General features: G+C 37.2%; 1 protein-coding gene across 1 annotated transcript in view; it reads left to right on the plus strand.

Moving 5' to 3' along the window:
* The first annotated feature begins 2,646 nt into the window (after nucleotides 1–2,646).
* The window catches only part of LOC121321877 (insulin-degrading enzyme), a 43,392-nt gene continuing 31,602 nt past the window's right edge, over nucleotides 2,647–14,436 (plus strand). Inside the window, exons 1-5 of the mRNA XM_041261188.1 lie at nucleotides 2,647–2,860; nucleotides 6,141–6,325; nucleotides 7,511–7,718; nucleotides 8,121–8,290; nucleotides 10,801–10,923. Coding sequence (XP_041117122.1) covers nucleotides 6,166–6,325; nucleotides 7,511–7,718; nucleotides 8,121–8,290; nucleotides 10,801–10,923 — 661 coding nt within the window. The 5' untranslated portion in view covers nucleotides 2,647–2,860; nucleotides 6,141–6,165. The remainder of the gene's footprint in view (nucleotides 2,861–6,140; nucleotides 6,326–7,510; nucleotides 7,719–8,120; nucleotides 8,291–10,800; nucleotides 10,924–14,436) is intronic.

A 14,436-nucleotide genomic window follows, 5' to 3' on the forward strand; every position in this document is an offset into this window, starting at 1 on the left:
CCTACTGCAGTTAGAAACTTTGAATACCGCGCTTCCGTCGTTCCTCAGCCAATGGCAGAGCCACAAAACAATGTTCAATACTCTGATTGGCTAGAGGGATGCAAGGAACTTGAAGGATCATGGGAGTTTCCGTAGATTTAAATTCAGTTCTCAGCACTGCAAGTGCTAACAGGGAGTAGTTATATTTTCATGTACAGTATATTATTTTAAATATGGTGACTGTGCTTTCTAGAGTTTATTCTCGTGAAGCATTAAGGTGTGTTTTCGTACATATAGATTGTGGTGACCCTCGGGTGATTAAGTTTTTCAAATCTATATAATAAACTGCGCTCAGGCATTAAATAACATTAACGAAACAGAAGTTATAATAGTTTACCAGACACTTAAAAATATCTGTCTTTAAACTGTCTACTCAATTTGTTTTGTCATTGATTTAGTAAATTACTGAAAATGATCATTTATTCATACGTTAGCCTTTTTGTTCTCCATTTCCTTGATCAATTTATCCCAGACGTTATTAAGAGTCCCTTTTACAGCGCCAAAGATGTAGCTGAGAAAAACACGACCTCTCGGATGCCGCTTGCTCCTAAGCAAGTTGCTCCTAAATAAGTTGGATACAGTGCACGTTTGTTTTCTTTATATTTTGCACGATTTCAGTGGTATTTGTTGATTGTTCACTTTCAATATGTTGAGCGAGCAATTTTACTGATAGGCGCCCCCCCTTGGAGTTCAGGCTCTGACATCCTGAAGCGGCATTTGCTGCCTGAGGAGCAGAAGAAAAAATAACAATTCGTTTTTTAAGTTGTCAGCATTCCAGTATCCACCTTATAACTAAGGACTGTTTTCAGTGCCCGTTGTTGTAGAGGCCAAAGCCGTGTGTTTGGACCCGAGCAAGCACGTCCAAACTGCTTCTGAATTGGGCAAGAATCCTGTAACAGACATTTGGTTTGTCTTTTGCATTTTATATTCTATATCTTGAAGCTTCACTTTAATGTACTACTGTAGTTAGTTTCCGCGGAGCACGTTAGACCGATGCGTCGTCACTTCCTCTGCTGAGGTCAATTCCACTCCAGAAGCAAGCTGCAAGAAGAAAGCAACAGCATACAGTGTATTCATCTATAGAGGTTGCTGAAAAATAAGGCATATGACAATAAGTAAATAAAAAAAAAACAAGGAAAGAATCATACTATGTTTATAAGAATGAAAATGGGGCCTGTGGCAATGTTGCTCAAGTTAATTTGAAATAAGAACATTTAAAGCATTGAGTAGTACTAAAAATAGACACTGGGGAGTGACTAACTACAAAGAATGCCTAAGTCAGGACTTCACAAACTTGGTCCTGGTGACCCCCTGTGTCTGCTTGTTTTCATTCCAACCAAGCTCTCAGTAACTTAATTAGACTCTTAATTGAACTGATAATTTGCTAAATTAGACCGTTTTACTTGTTTTCAGCTCTTGAACAGTTGCATATTTCAAGTTTGCTATAACATTTGATAAGTAACTTGAACTGCAACTGTTTAAGAGCTGAAAACAAGAAAAAAAAGTCTAATTTAGCAAACTGTTAGTTCAATTAAGGGTATAGTTAAGTAATTGAGAGCTCGGTTGGAATGAAAACCTGCAGAAACAGGGGGTCGCCAGGATTGATTTTGAGAAGCCCTGGTCTAAGTACTGTATCTATTCCACTCTACCTTCTGTTTTCAGAAAACAAACTGAGCAACCCTGTCTGAGGTTTGTGGCATTATACTTCCTGCAATACTGTATCTGACATGGGCAGTAACTTTGCATGTGGCTTATGTCTGGTGCCCATGTGACTTAAAATGGAAGACTTAGAAATGACTTAGAAATGCACATTGGTTTTTAGTGGATTTCACTGCAATTCACTTCCAAAGGCAAAGAGCCGATGACAAAGTTCAAGTCCTATGTGTCAGACCAATCAATGAGAGGAGCTATTTTGATGGATAGAAATATGTGTCTGCTACAAATTATACCTACCAAAAACACGTGTTTGGCAATGAATGCTAAAGTGATATCAGATCTTAATGCATACTTGAAATCAGGAACAGACAAAGATGCTTCTGTATATGGGGATTTTAAGCAGCATTTTAGTGCATAACTGTTATTAAACCAAGTGATGTCAAAACATTGGTAATCAAGTACAAGTGTATGCAATAGCAGTGTGTACTGTTAATGTAAGTCAAATACTATTTTCAAATAAGACATAATGTATTACTGTAGTTGGGACAGTTGTAAACCAAAACACAAATTAAAACTTCCACTACACAACTATCAGGTGAGCAGTGAGAGATCATTCACTCATTCACACATAAGTTACTTACACCTAAGCTAAAAAATTGTGGCCAACTCTTCCCAATTGAATGGGTGGTGTACTGTGACTGGCGCCTTGTTTTGCAAATCCACTGCACCATATTTCCCTATAGCACTGCAAGCTGTTACAGACCCAGCATGTTAGATAACGTGATGACAGAATCCTCAGTCAGCTTAATCGAATGCGACGCAATCCACCCATTTTTTTACTTTGGCTCAAAACGACTAAATTCAGGGATACACAATCGATGTGTCAAATTTGGACTGAAATACGAGGCTCTATTAACTTCACTATATTGATGTTGAAAACAAAATATCAAAATTATCATTTTACTGGTGCCCTGGTTTTGGGTCTAGGCTGTGAGGCATCTGTTGCTTTTGCCTGAAGAGAACATGGCGCTTTGTAGTTTGAGAGGTTAATATTTTTTTTGTCACTTGGCAGGTTATGCAGCAATGTGTTAACTGATTGATACATACTGTATTACCACACACCGACCGATCCAGAGAAATTATTCACATATTCACCAGTTTTGGGGTAAGTGAAATGCTGAAAAAAACGGTGATTTGTTTTTTTTGTTGCCCTTTGTGTGTTCATTGTGGGTGTTTTGGAATCAGTCCTGTCCCGTAAGGTAATGTCTGTCGTGAATCAGCACATTAATCTAATAATATTCGTTGCATCTTGACACAGGATGGGAGAAGTAAAATCACACACCAATATCCAGCTTTGTATTACTGGTCGGGTGTTCCAGATTCACTAGATTGGGTGTGTGTGTGTCATTTTACGGAAATTAAAACGACTTAAAATTAAAACTAACCATCTCTGTAAATTGTGATAACACAAATTGATACACGGCCTACCGGTATTTTATGATTTTGGATGTATAATTTCTGCGACAAACACATTTTTAAAAAATGGGAAAAAAATTAATATATACTTGTTTTTTTTTTTTTTTTTTACTGTTGAATATTATGGTCCTCAACAAATTATTATATTATTACCGGTAGTATGTCAGGCCTAAAAAACACCATAACTCTTATGTGACTTTATCTCTTTTGGTGCTTTTTTTGTATAATCTGTAGTAAATATTCCAATGAAAACAGGTATCGTAGGTTAAGTTTCAGAATTATTTTTACGCTTTTGTCGCGTTTTTTGTACCTGGTTGAACAAACGAGTTGGTTAAGCCTCTGTATTAAGTGACATACCTTTATATTGCAAGTAATGTAATACAGTTTACCGGTATGGCCATAAGTGTATCCTCCCGCCATAAATAGAGGTATGTATACTTTATCACGGTTGTTATTAGTATAGTAGGGCTACATTTTGAAGCTTAAATGTTTTCAAACGAACAGCCTGTATTTTATTAATTCCGTGCTGGACTTCGAACGTTAGCAAACTGATGCAGTTGTGCTGTAACAAGGCAAGCACTTCGTTGTTTGTTTTGGTGTAGAGACATGATGAAGGATACTAAACTCAGTTGCACCCAAGTCCAAGGTATTTGCTTGTCATAAATTACCCTATTCTGTCTTTAATCTATTTGACAGACATATTACTTGTCCGTTCAGTTGAGTGTATTATTAATTTACTGTGTGTCAAGTAATAGGTTAACAAAACAAATTCACCCTAAAACAATTTGAAAAAATTTATGCCCTAAAAGTTATACCCTTGAAACATATTTAAGCGATTTAAAGGTTCTTCTGTTCTAGTCATTAAACAATGTAGATGTTTACATGACCATACTAATAACTAGGATAAGTAGAACCGCACATAGCAAGACTGGAAATAACACTCCCATTGCATGCTATACTACTGTATTAGCTAAATCCAGTGCTTATATCATTTGCCAGCTTATGTCTGAATACTGTAATTAAGCTCACCGTGACACCTTGAATGGACCATATGTATACAGCTTATGCAGTTGTAATACGCAAGACAACAAGTTTGAAAATTCCATAGTTAAGATGTGAGGTTTATTTTATGTTAACCCTTAGGGTGTGAATAAGCTCAAAGGTAATCTTGATGCTCTGTCCCTCCTCTTATATGTGTGAAATCAGCAGTACATGTTGTGTGTTGAATTCAGCTTTTGGTTTTATATCCTCAACGATGCCTTTCCACTTTGCGTTTAAAAAGTACGAGCTGAACTGACAACTGCAATGTAAAACTGGAGCGCTCAGAACCTAGTAGGACAAATGCCATGTATGTAAAACTGAATCTCGTCTAATCTAAATATAGATTGGAAACATGTTTATTGATTAAAGGAGACCTTTAGACTGCAGTAGTTTCGACCATCTTAAGTACAGTATTGTGATGGTTACCTGCAATTATGTTGTCTCTAACCTTTCCCAGTCAACAATCAATAGCAAACTATTGCTGATTCTTCTGTTTTTTCAGGTCTATCCAATTGAATTGTTTCTGGGTAAGGCGGAGGGGGGTTGTTTATATTTAGGGCTTCTGTTTTTTGGTTTTTATTAATTAAATTTTTTAGTGCTTATTTATTTATTTATTTATTTATTTTAGCTATTTTCAATTATTATGTAATTTTTTTTTTTTTTTTTTTTTTTATGGCTTCCGCTTTTATATACTGTATGAAATTTGTGTTCAGGTAGCATTTAGTATTCAGGTGCACTCCACTCATAACAGACTCCAAGGGACAATGTAAATCAGTCTTTAAATCTGTATTATTTGTTCAAGACACACCTCTGTGGGGCGTGCAAAATAAGCAGTACCATTTTACAAATTTATATTTCCGCAAAATGTAATTACAATTGTATACGTTACGTTTAAATTGTACAACGGCTGTGCCATCAAAAACATAGAAGAATAAAAGTAAACAGGAACTATGTTTTCTGCCTGATGTCACCAATGCTGCCAAGATTGTCATTTACTGTCCTGGATATACCTTATTTGTGCAAAATGTCTACCTGTGGAACAGGAGAACTGTACATATAAAACAGTGCTGTATATATTAAACTGTACGTATTAAACGCAAAAGACCTGCCAGGGGTACATGGTATATATGTTATAAATGAGTCTGTTTTAATTTGGAAGCCTCCCAAAACAGCAGCAGTCACTTAAAAAAATAATAAAAAAAAGGTTTTAAAATAATTAGTTTATATTGACCTTTTATTGTGTGTAATCTAAAAGGAATTGACAGTAAACCGTTTTATGTTTTCATTGTATAACATTAAAAAACAGAAGTCTTTGAAAAGGTTAATAACATTGTAGATGGCATTTAAAAACGATACGTAATCCATATCTGACTGAATGTGGTAAAATCATCCAACCCCTGCCCCGGCACCTTTTTCAAACCGCTTTAAACACTGTTTGTCACAGTTAAAAAAAAAGTTATGTGTGTAATAATGGTATGCTTCCTTGTCTACACAAATGCAGTTGAAAGAGAAAAACAAAAAAAACCCTGAAATGATCTTAACCGACTGGCTTAGTGTGAACAAAACGGGTTGTGAGTCTTGCTCCGGTGCGCGCTTAACACCATTCTGATGTGCCAGTGTGAAAATGGTATGAGGCAGTGGATTGCATGCTGTAATTTCCCTACCAATTAAAGCTCTTATTTTTATTATGATAACATGTAGCTAATAACAAATTGTCAGACCAAAATATTTAGCAGTAAGATTTAAGATTTACTTCCTTTGTAAATCGCTCTAGGTTAAATTGTTTAAAATTTTATGTGGCAAGACATTTTGTTTGAGCTTCGTTGGTTCTTTGTGTCCTCAAAACTCATTTGAATGCCTAAAAAAAAACTGATGTATTATGACTTGCGCTTTTCTACATTGGATTATTCTTTTTCTTGCTTTTTTAGAACCCAGATAACAACCAGCTACAGAATGAGCGATCCATCAGTAAAGAGGATAGTGAGTGACATCATCCGGTCCCCAGAAGACAAGCGTTTGTATCGCGGACTGGAGTTTGCTAATGGCATCCACGCTATTCTCATCAGTGACCCTACCACAGACAAGTCTTCAGCTGCGCTTGATGTGCATATAGGTAATGTGTGTGAGGAACCGTAAGGCTGCAGTGGAGTTTCAGTTGATCATTAAAAGATGACAGCGTTTCACAAGCTGTACGCAGTCCTGTACCTCTGTACAGCAGAATGTTAACTCAGCATTACCACATAAGCTCTCAGTGGACGCACACATTGATTTTCTATAGGTCTGTCAGTGGTCATGCTGCTTCCATACACTTACTACAGCAGTTGTCTGTCGAGTGTCTGGCCCGGTTTAATGGAGTCTTCTATACCATCACATTTTGCACTTGGACGAGGCAACATACTGTAGAAATTATAAAACATAAATGAGTACAGTGCTCCCTTAATGTTTCACCATTTGATAAATCACTTTGGGCTGTCTTGACAGTAAATTGTGAAAGTACACCCACCCCTCGTTATATCGCCGCTCGCTATGCTGCGGATTCGGATATATCGCGGTCCTGGATTTGGCTCCCCATTTTTTACTATCTGACTGCATGTGCCTCAGCTGCACTATACATAGACACTTAGAATTATTGTTTGTTTTCTTTAGTACTGCACATCACAAACAACAATATACAAAATTATTAAAAACAAAGCATTATCGTATACGCACGTATTGCACAATAACAAAGCAAATTAAATATCTTCTTGCTGTCTTCTTAAATATCCGGTTCATCAGTAGGTTAGTTTAGGGGATAGTGATCCCATGAAAATAGCGAGGGTTATGTAGTGCAGCCGGTTCCTGGAGCGGGACACCTCATTTATAAGGCTAGCGCTTGCCCGGTGTGGCACCTTTTATTTGTAGTTTTTGTACTGTGTTTTATTTTGCCTTTTGTACAGCTTGCTGTATTTGTCCTCAGTGCATTACCATCGCTGATAACGTCACATGACCCCTTTATTTATTTGCTTACTTTTTTATTAATAAATCCTGCGCACCTGTGCTGACGTTTCAATCATTTTCAAAGCATGCAGCAAGCCTGTGAAAGCTTTGGTCGTGCTCACTGTCAGCATTCCCATCCGCACGCTTCATACACTAGACGTTGATGAGATGTGGTATTTGACTGTTGTGCCCCTACCCAAACACAGAATTAACTTCTCTTCTGAGGTTAAGAAAAAGACACATTCATTGGGTGTTGTATACTATTTGCATCAGGAATTTGAAAAATTGCAGTTGCAAAATCTGTCTTTGCATTTCTTTTTAGGTTCATTATCTGACCCTCACAACATTTCTGGTATAGCCCATTTCTGTGAGCACATGCTGTTCTTGGGAACAGAGAAGTACCCCAAGGAGAATGAGTACAGCCAGTTCCTCAGTGAGCATGCTGGGAGCTCCAATGCTTTCACCAGCGGGGAGCACACAAACTACTACTTTGATGTGTCTCATGAACACTTGGCGGGTGCACTGGACAGGTGAGTCGAGATTATCGAGGAACAGCGTCCAGTCAAATATAGATATACTGTATTAGTTTGGGGGCCATTAATGTCCTGTAGCTAATGTGACTCTCCTGATAAACCTTGTAAAACTTGACTGGTTCGTGTTTTAAAAAAGCAATGTCCCATAGTCATGTTCAATTGTATGCCGAAACATTGTTTTGTATTACTAAATTCATTTTGCCTGTCTGTGCATTCTGCATCAGAAGCCTTGTTGACTGTGCATTTTGTTTACAATGCCTAAAGGTTCCTGCCTCTGGTACTAAACATACTGTAGACCTGCAGGAGGTTATCAGTTTGATCTGTACACTCTTCTTCTGCTCAGAGAAGTGAGACAGAAGTGGTTAACATATGAAAACTCTGATTTTTTCGGTGTGTTAGGTTCGCTCAGTTTTTTTTGTGCCCCCTCTTTGACGAGAGCTGCAAAGACAGAGAAGTGAATGCAGTAGACTCGGAGCACGAGAAGAACCTGATGAACGATGCCTGGAGACTGTTTCAGCTGGAGAAGGCTACGGGCAACCCCAATCATCCCTTCAGCAAATTTGGAACAGGTCAGCAGGTGTTAGTCTCATAACAAGGGATAGCTTTTCCGCTGTTTGTTATATGCTCCAAATGAAAATCAGCAAAAAACTGGTTGTCTAGTTCATGCAAAATATAACTGCTAGACCCCTGTGGCTTACTTGGTTAAAGAATAGCCGTTTGCAGTAAATGTTATACAAATTTCATTTTTGAGATGGCGGTTATGAAAAGGACTTGTACTGTTCAACCTAGAACAATACTGCAAATAAAGTGCATAATAAAATAGCTTTCCATGCTTGTTTGAATATTCAGATATTGTTCTAGAAATAAGGGCGTGTGCACAAACAAGTAGTTAGACGGAGACTTTGAGTTGCTGCTACACCTGTACTTGTCCTGATGTTCACTTACAGAAAATCTATCGTAATGACTATACATGTTTGTGTGTGAAAAATGTATTGTGACCCATTACACAGGCAGGCACTGCCGGTTTTTTAAATATCCAAACATCTGCTCTGGTTTCCAGTGCAAGCCCCTGCTAGCAAGTGTAGAGCATTAGTAATGTATTTGTCAATTTCTGTTTATCCATTAATGACCTGAAAGTACTGGGTGTGGTGCGTAATGTACTCTTACATTAACACTCAGGTCTGCCTTTATTACTAATGTATCTTGATGGCTGTTCTTCTACGCCCTTTAAGATCTGCTAGGAGAAGTTTACTGTCACTATCTAATTAGGAAGATAGCTAAACATATTTTAATATGTTTAGCATATTATTTAGCAATATGTTTAATATATTTAACATATTCTCTGTATCATTTTAAATAATGAAGGTGATATGAAGTACATGCAATCAGACCTTACAAAATCAGTGTATACAAGGGATTGGTTCTCATTAGGTTCTTTTGTTTTACTATTTTCTTCTACCACTGTGACGCAGTGTACATCCCGGGCTAGAAAGTTTGAGTTTCTAAGCTCTATGAGGCTTATGCAACTGACAGCCATCTTGGCTCGAAGGTATCCACTGGACAATCACCTGGAGTCAAGATGGCTGCCAATCAGCCACACTATAGAGCGCAGGTGAAGCTAATTACTTGCAACTCAGGATGGGATAAAAGGACAGGCTGATGTGGTGTTGAGAGTGAAGAGGGATACAGAGGAGATAAATGCTGTTTGTGAAGATTTGATTTGATGTAGTGTAGTTTACTTTCCTATTGTTTCCTGTTGGCGACATAAATGAGTGTGCCATAAGACACAAAAGCATACAACTGTGACTTTCATTGAGTTAGTGTTGGTAAGTGGCTGGCCATCCAGACGATTTTGTCACTTTACCATAACCACCCATCACTTTAAAAACTGTATCATAAAAACACAGATATATCAATGCGAGTAAAAATTGCGAGTATTTAAAAATAAATAATTATATGTATATATAAAATTTGGCATGAGGTAATATTGATTCCAGGGTTCAATGTGATGTGCTACAAACAACTGTCTCTTGGCCTGCTGTAACATGAGCTTGTACAATACTCTGGCTGCACCTGTATAGATTTAAGCAACCCATTTAATAGTGTCAAATTAACATATGAAATGGCACTGTGTACACAGCTCTTCCATATTAGCCTTAGATTCACCTTTTTTTGTTCGTAGTGCTGTAAGAATGCAGCAGGAACGATAATTGATTCTCTGCTTTACCAGGAAGCACCTGCTGTGTTGTTTAACGGTTTCCCAAAGCAACAGAGGCCGTTCAGAACAAAGCTCTTGGAATATTAAGTGCTTCTGCTTTTGTGTTCTTGGGGTTACTGTACGAATACTGTCTGCAGGTTGTGTATCTCATTTGTTTATACATTTTAGGTTGAGAAGGACCCCATATGCTTGCATTTAGACTATCCTCTTAATGTAATAAAGTCATAATACTGTAAACTTTAAAGAAACAGGAACATCTATAAGAACATGTCAGAAATTGGTTAATTCTGAGATTATCTAGCTCATAATGGGTTTAAACTAGAATAAACCAGAACATTCACCTATTAACTGGATAACCTACTTATAAACTTACAGTGCCCTGTATACCCCAGCATTTAACAGCTTGGATGTTTTAATGTTAGTATGTAGTTTTGACTGTGGTTTATATCTGACTTCTGTGTTTTCTTAGTTAATACTTAGCTGTCGTGTTTGAGCCATTCAGTGTATTAATGTGCTGTTCCAATTGTCTCATCTAAAAGGACATTCTATTGCTATCCATGGAGAAAGAATGTTTGGGGAAGTATTCAAACTTGAGCAATAATATACAGTATTTTTTTTTCCTGCAAATTGTGCTGTATGAGAAGGAAATAAATAAATGCATTTCATGGTAGTGAAAAAATGGTAGTGTTTTCTAGTGATTTGAAGCGTGCAACACTATTTTGTAACAAAAGCCTATTTAAAGGTGGTCATGTGTACTTGAATAACTGTGTAGTAAAATGGCATCCTATATTAGGATTCAGAGAACTGAAGCCCTTTTGAAGAATAGGTTTTAATTTGCGTTTCTTATTTTTTTCCTAACAGGAAATAAGCTGACCTTGGAAACTCGGCCATCGAAAGAGGGTATAGATATCCGTCAGGAGCTTCTGAAGTTCCACTCAAACTCCTATTCCTCAAATCTCATGGCTTTGTGTGTGCTTGGGAGAGGTGAGTGAGAAAGATTAAGCAAGATGTGTTATCATCAGGGAATTGCAGGGTTAGTTTTTGCAACCCATTTGGATAGCTCCAAAGGAACATAGTTCGATGCTTATACTGGTTAATTATTTCCAGCGAAGCAGCGGACAAAAAGCTGCAGTGCTTTGTTCCAGATAATAGCGAGACAGAGTTTGTATTTGGGAAATGTTTGATTTATGGCAGACCTGTGGAAACCATTTAGGAGAATTTTGTGTAATTGTCTCTGAGACACCAAAGTCACCAAGAGTCATCATCAAAGTCATCATCCAGAAGAATATTTGGAAGCAGAGCGGAGTTTAATTAAAGCACTGGAAGTGCCAGTGAAGTCGTGCACACCCACGGAACCGTTTTGATAAAGCAATTCCAAGAGTGCAGATCATACCAGAACTAAAGTAATAGACACAATTTTCAATCGTCCTACTTGTTGATTTTTGCATATCCTTTTTATTTCACTGTTAATGTAGAACTGTTAATGGAATTTCTTAAAAATACACATTATCTGCTAGGTTCAATAAAATAACTAGTTTTATTAATATCTGTAAAATCGTATCGGTCAATAGATTTTCTGTTCTTGGTATTCTGATCGGTATCGTCAAAATCAGTACTGATTGACCTCTTCATGGGCTTTATTGAATAACCACTCTTCCTTTGTTTAGGAGTAATTTTAATCGTTGTGTAGTTTTTATTTTATTACTTGTGTTTGGATTTTTGTACACTGCTATATGAATGTTTTGGTATTTGTATAAAAATCCCAGAAGGTTTGATCCAAATAAAATGTTTATAATAACACTATATGGTGGTGGTTGCACAGGGATTTAATCAAATTGAACTGCCCTGGAAGGTTCTCTAACCTGTAAGTACAATATCTTAATTGCTGTGGTTCAAAAGCCACTTTACAAATTCAGATATTGTGGTGGAAAAAGTGTGCTTCATGTAGCAATGAAACATAGGTAGCAACAGCAGGCCAACGGAAAGAGCATGGTATGATTGATGCCAAAAAAACCAGAGCCTGTAAATTATTTATCATGCTGTCATTGACAAGAAAGTGCTATTGATTCTTGTGGATTTGCTGCATTCCACTGCAGAGAATGTCATCCCAAGCCATTGTGAAAACAAATGGTGGTAACAATGCACCTACCCTGCACAGGCACTTTATTAAGATCTGTCTACCCGATTTTAGATTTGTTATCCCCTTCAATTAGAGATGTGGCTGTGGCTGCAAACAGTAAGTGATTTTAATCTCCAAGGTCTTGCTCTACTTTTGCTGACTGGATCATTCCTGCTCAGTTGGACCAAATTGTGTGGTGGTGTTTCCTCCATTTGCTGTTGAATTAATGATACTTGTGTAATTGAGAAAAAGGTGCCCAGGCAGGCATACGTGCAACAGAAGAGAGGTGTAACTCATGCCCCACATAGTGAGAATGTGTCTGAAAGTGGTAAAAATCCATGTGGTGGATGGACTCTAAATAAAGTACATTTTAAAGCCTGTTTCAGGACTTTCCAACACATTCATTAATGTAACAGTTTCAGTAACCCCCATTTTGGTCCACATGACAGAATCCAAACTTGTGAATTGATCTGCTCGTTTGAGGGAATAGGTCTTTTTGAGTCAGGCCCAAGTCGCTGTTGTTTTCTTTCCTAATTGGAACCCTGTCTTCTAAATAGTAACTGGTGGCACAAATTATTTAGCAATAAAAATTACAATTGAAATTAAGGCTGTAAATCTACATTAAATTAATGTACGTGCTAAGTGTTTAAATATCCGGTCGTTTACCGGTTAAATGATTCATAACATCCATATATAATAAAAGTACTCTTGTGACTCTTACTCAGATGTTACTAACTTTATTTTAACTCCTGTTTTTACTTCTAAGTTTAATATATATATACACACATGCATTTACGCTTCATACTGTCAGGTAAGGGCCATGGGCAAAAAACAAACAATAAGAGAGGGTGGTGTTGTAGAGAGGGTCCAAAAAAAACATACACAACCTTCTATGTTTGCAATAAATTCAAACGTTTTATTTTTTTCTTATACAACTACAGTTACTTTTGAGGAACAGTTTAGAGTTTAAATAAATAAATAAACACTTACATTTAGTGTTTAACAATTCCATAAAAACAAAAAAAACATACTTTTTTCTTTTTACTGTACTGGTAACTTTACTGTTTGTGGCACGACTGTAAGACTGATGAATACTATCCTCCGTTGAACAATGCCGTCTGTTTATTTCACAAAGCAATTTAAGCTCAACAACATTCCTTTTTAAGCATTTAAAAAATAAATAAACGTTGAATATGTACAGGCAAACACTTTGTTGTTGGTGTTAGTGACATGGGTATGAACGTTCAGTTAACAACGAATTAGGAAAGTGAGTCAAAGGTTAACTGCATAACTTTGTTTTTTTAATTGGCCATGATTATTTCACTACAATGAGGGAAACTACAATGCTTATATTTACGTTTGCTTGGCTTGGGAAGTTGGCGCAGGGTGGCGATATAACGGGTAAAATTAACACTTTTTATATAGGTGACATTTGTTCAGAGAATAGCTGGCGGTATGCGAGGGTGGCGTTATAACGCGAGACAACTGTACGTACGTACCGGAGTCTGTGAGTCAACGGCACAGGGGCGTAGAATTGATGTTAAGGCAAAAGTGAGGGCGTCGACTCAAGACAGAGGTGAAATGACAAGCAATATTACTGGAATATTTTTAACATAACACAACACTTTTAAGGGCTCCTTCATTTTTTTTTATTTGAATGCGGTGTGGCGGGGGTGGGGTGGGGTTCCTTGTTTTTATATTTTTTTCTGGGGAAAGTTAGTTTTTGGCAACATAAGCAAGACAGTGGTCGACACCGCTGAATTATCTTTACCTTTACATGCTTATATTTAAAATATTTGTAGGCAGATGTTGTAGAAGCAAATGCACTTTCTGCAGTGTACATAACAGGACACATTCTCTTACTATCAATCAAAGTGCTGTTTCAGCTGCATGCTGTCAGCATCCAATTGACCTGAGAACTATTTTTGCAGAAATTGAGTCATGGTGGATTTCTCGCATATAAGCATGTTGACAACGTTGTTTTTTCTTAAAAGTAAAAACTAATTGAAGCACTTCATCTGCCATTTCTGTATTGTCATGAATACTGCTCCTGTATTCCTAATTAATTTAGAGCTGCTGCTGAATTTTAATGTGTAGGGGTGCTGTGTTAAAGTATACTTCCTGAGGGGTGTTCTCGGAGACAACTGTATTGACAAATTCATTTTTCAAGAATATAACACACGATACAGGGATGGAATTAAGAACCATTTCAGTTTTTACGAGCTGCAGGCATTTGCTTTTTTTCTGCTGCATCAGTACAATGTGTAGAGAGCCTGCAGCTCGTAAAACCTGAAATGACTCAAACTGCAGTGCAATGAGTGTCTTATTTCAGTTATGCAGATTTATCCTGGCATCTGGTATTATGGGAATGGGGTTGT

This window comes from Polyodon spathula, chromosome 10 (assembly GCF_017654505.1).
Source record: "Polyodon spathula isolate WHYD16114869_AA chromosome 10, ASM1765450v1, whole genome shotgun sequence".
Taxonomy (NCBI): domain Eukaryota; kingdom Metazoa; phylum Chordata; class Actinopteri; order Acipenseriformes; family Polyodontidae; genus Polyodon; species Polyodon spathula.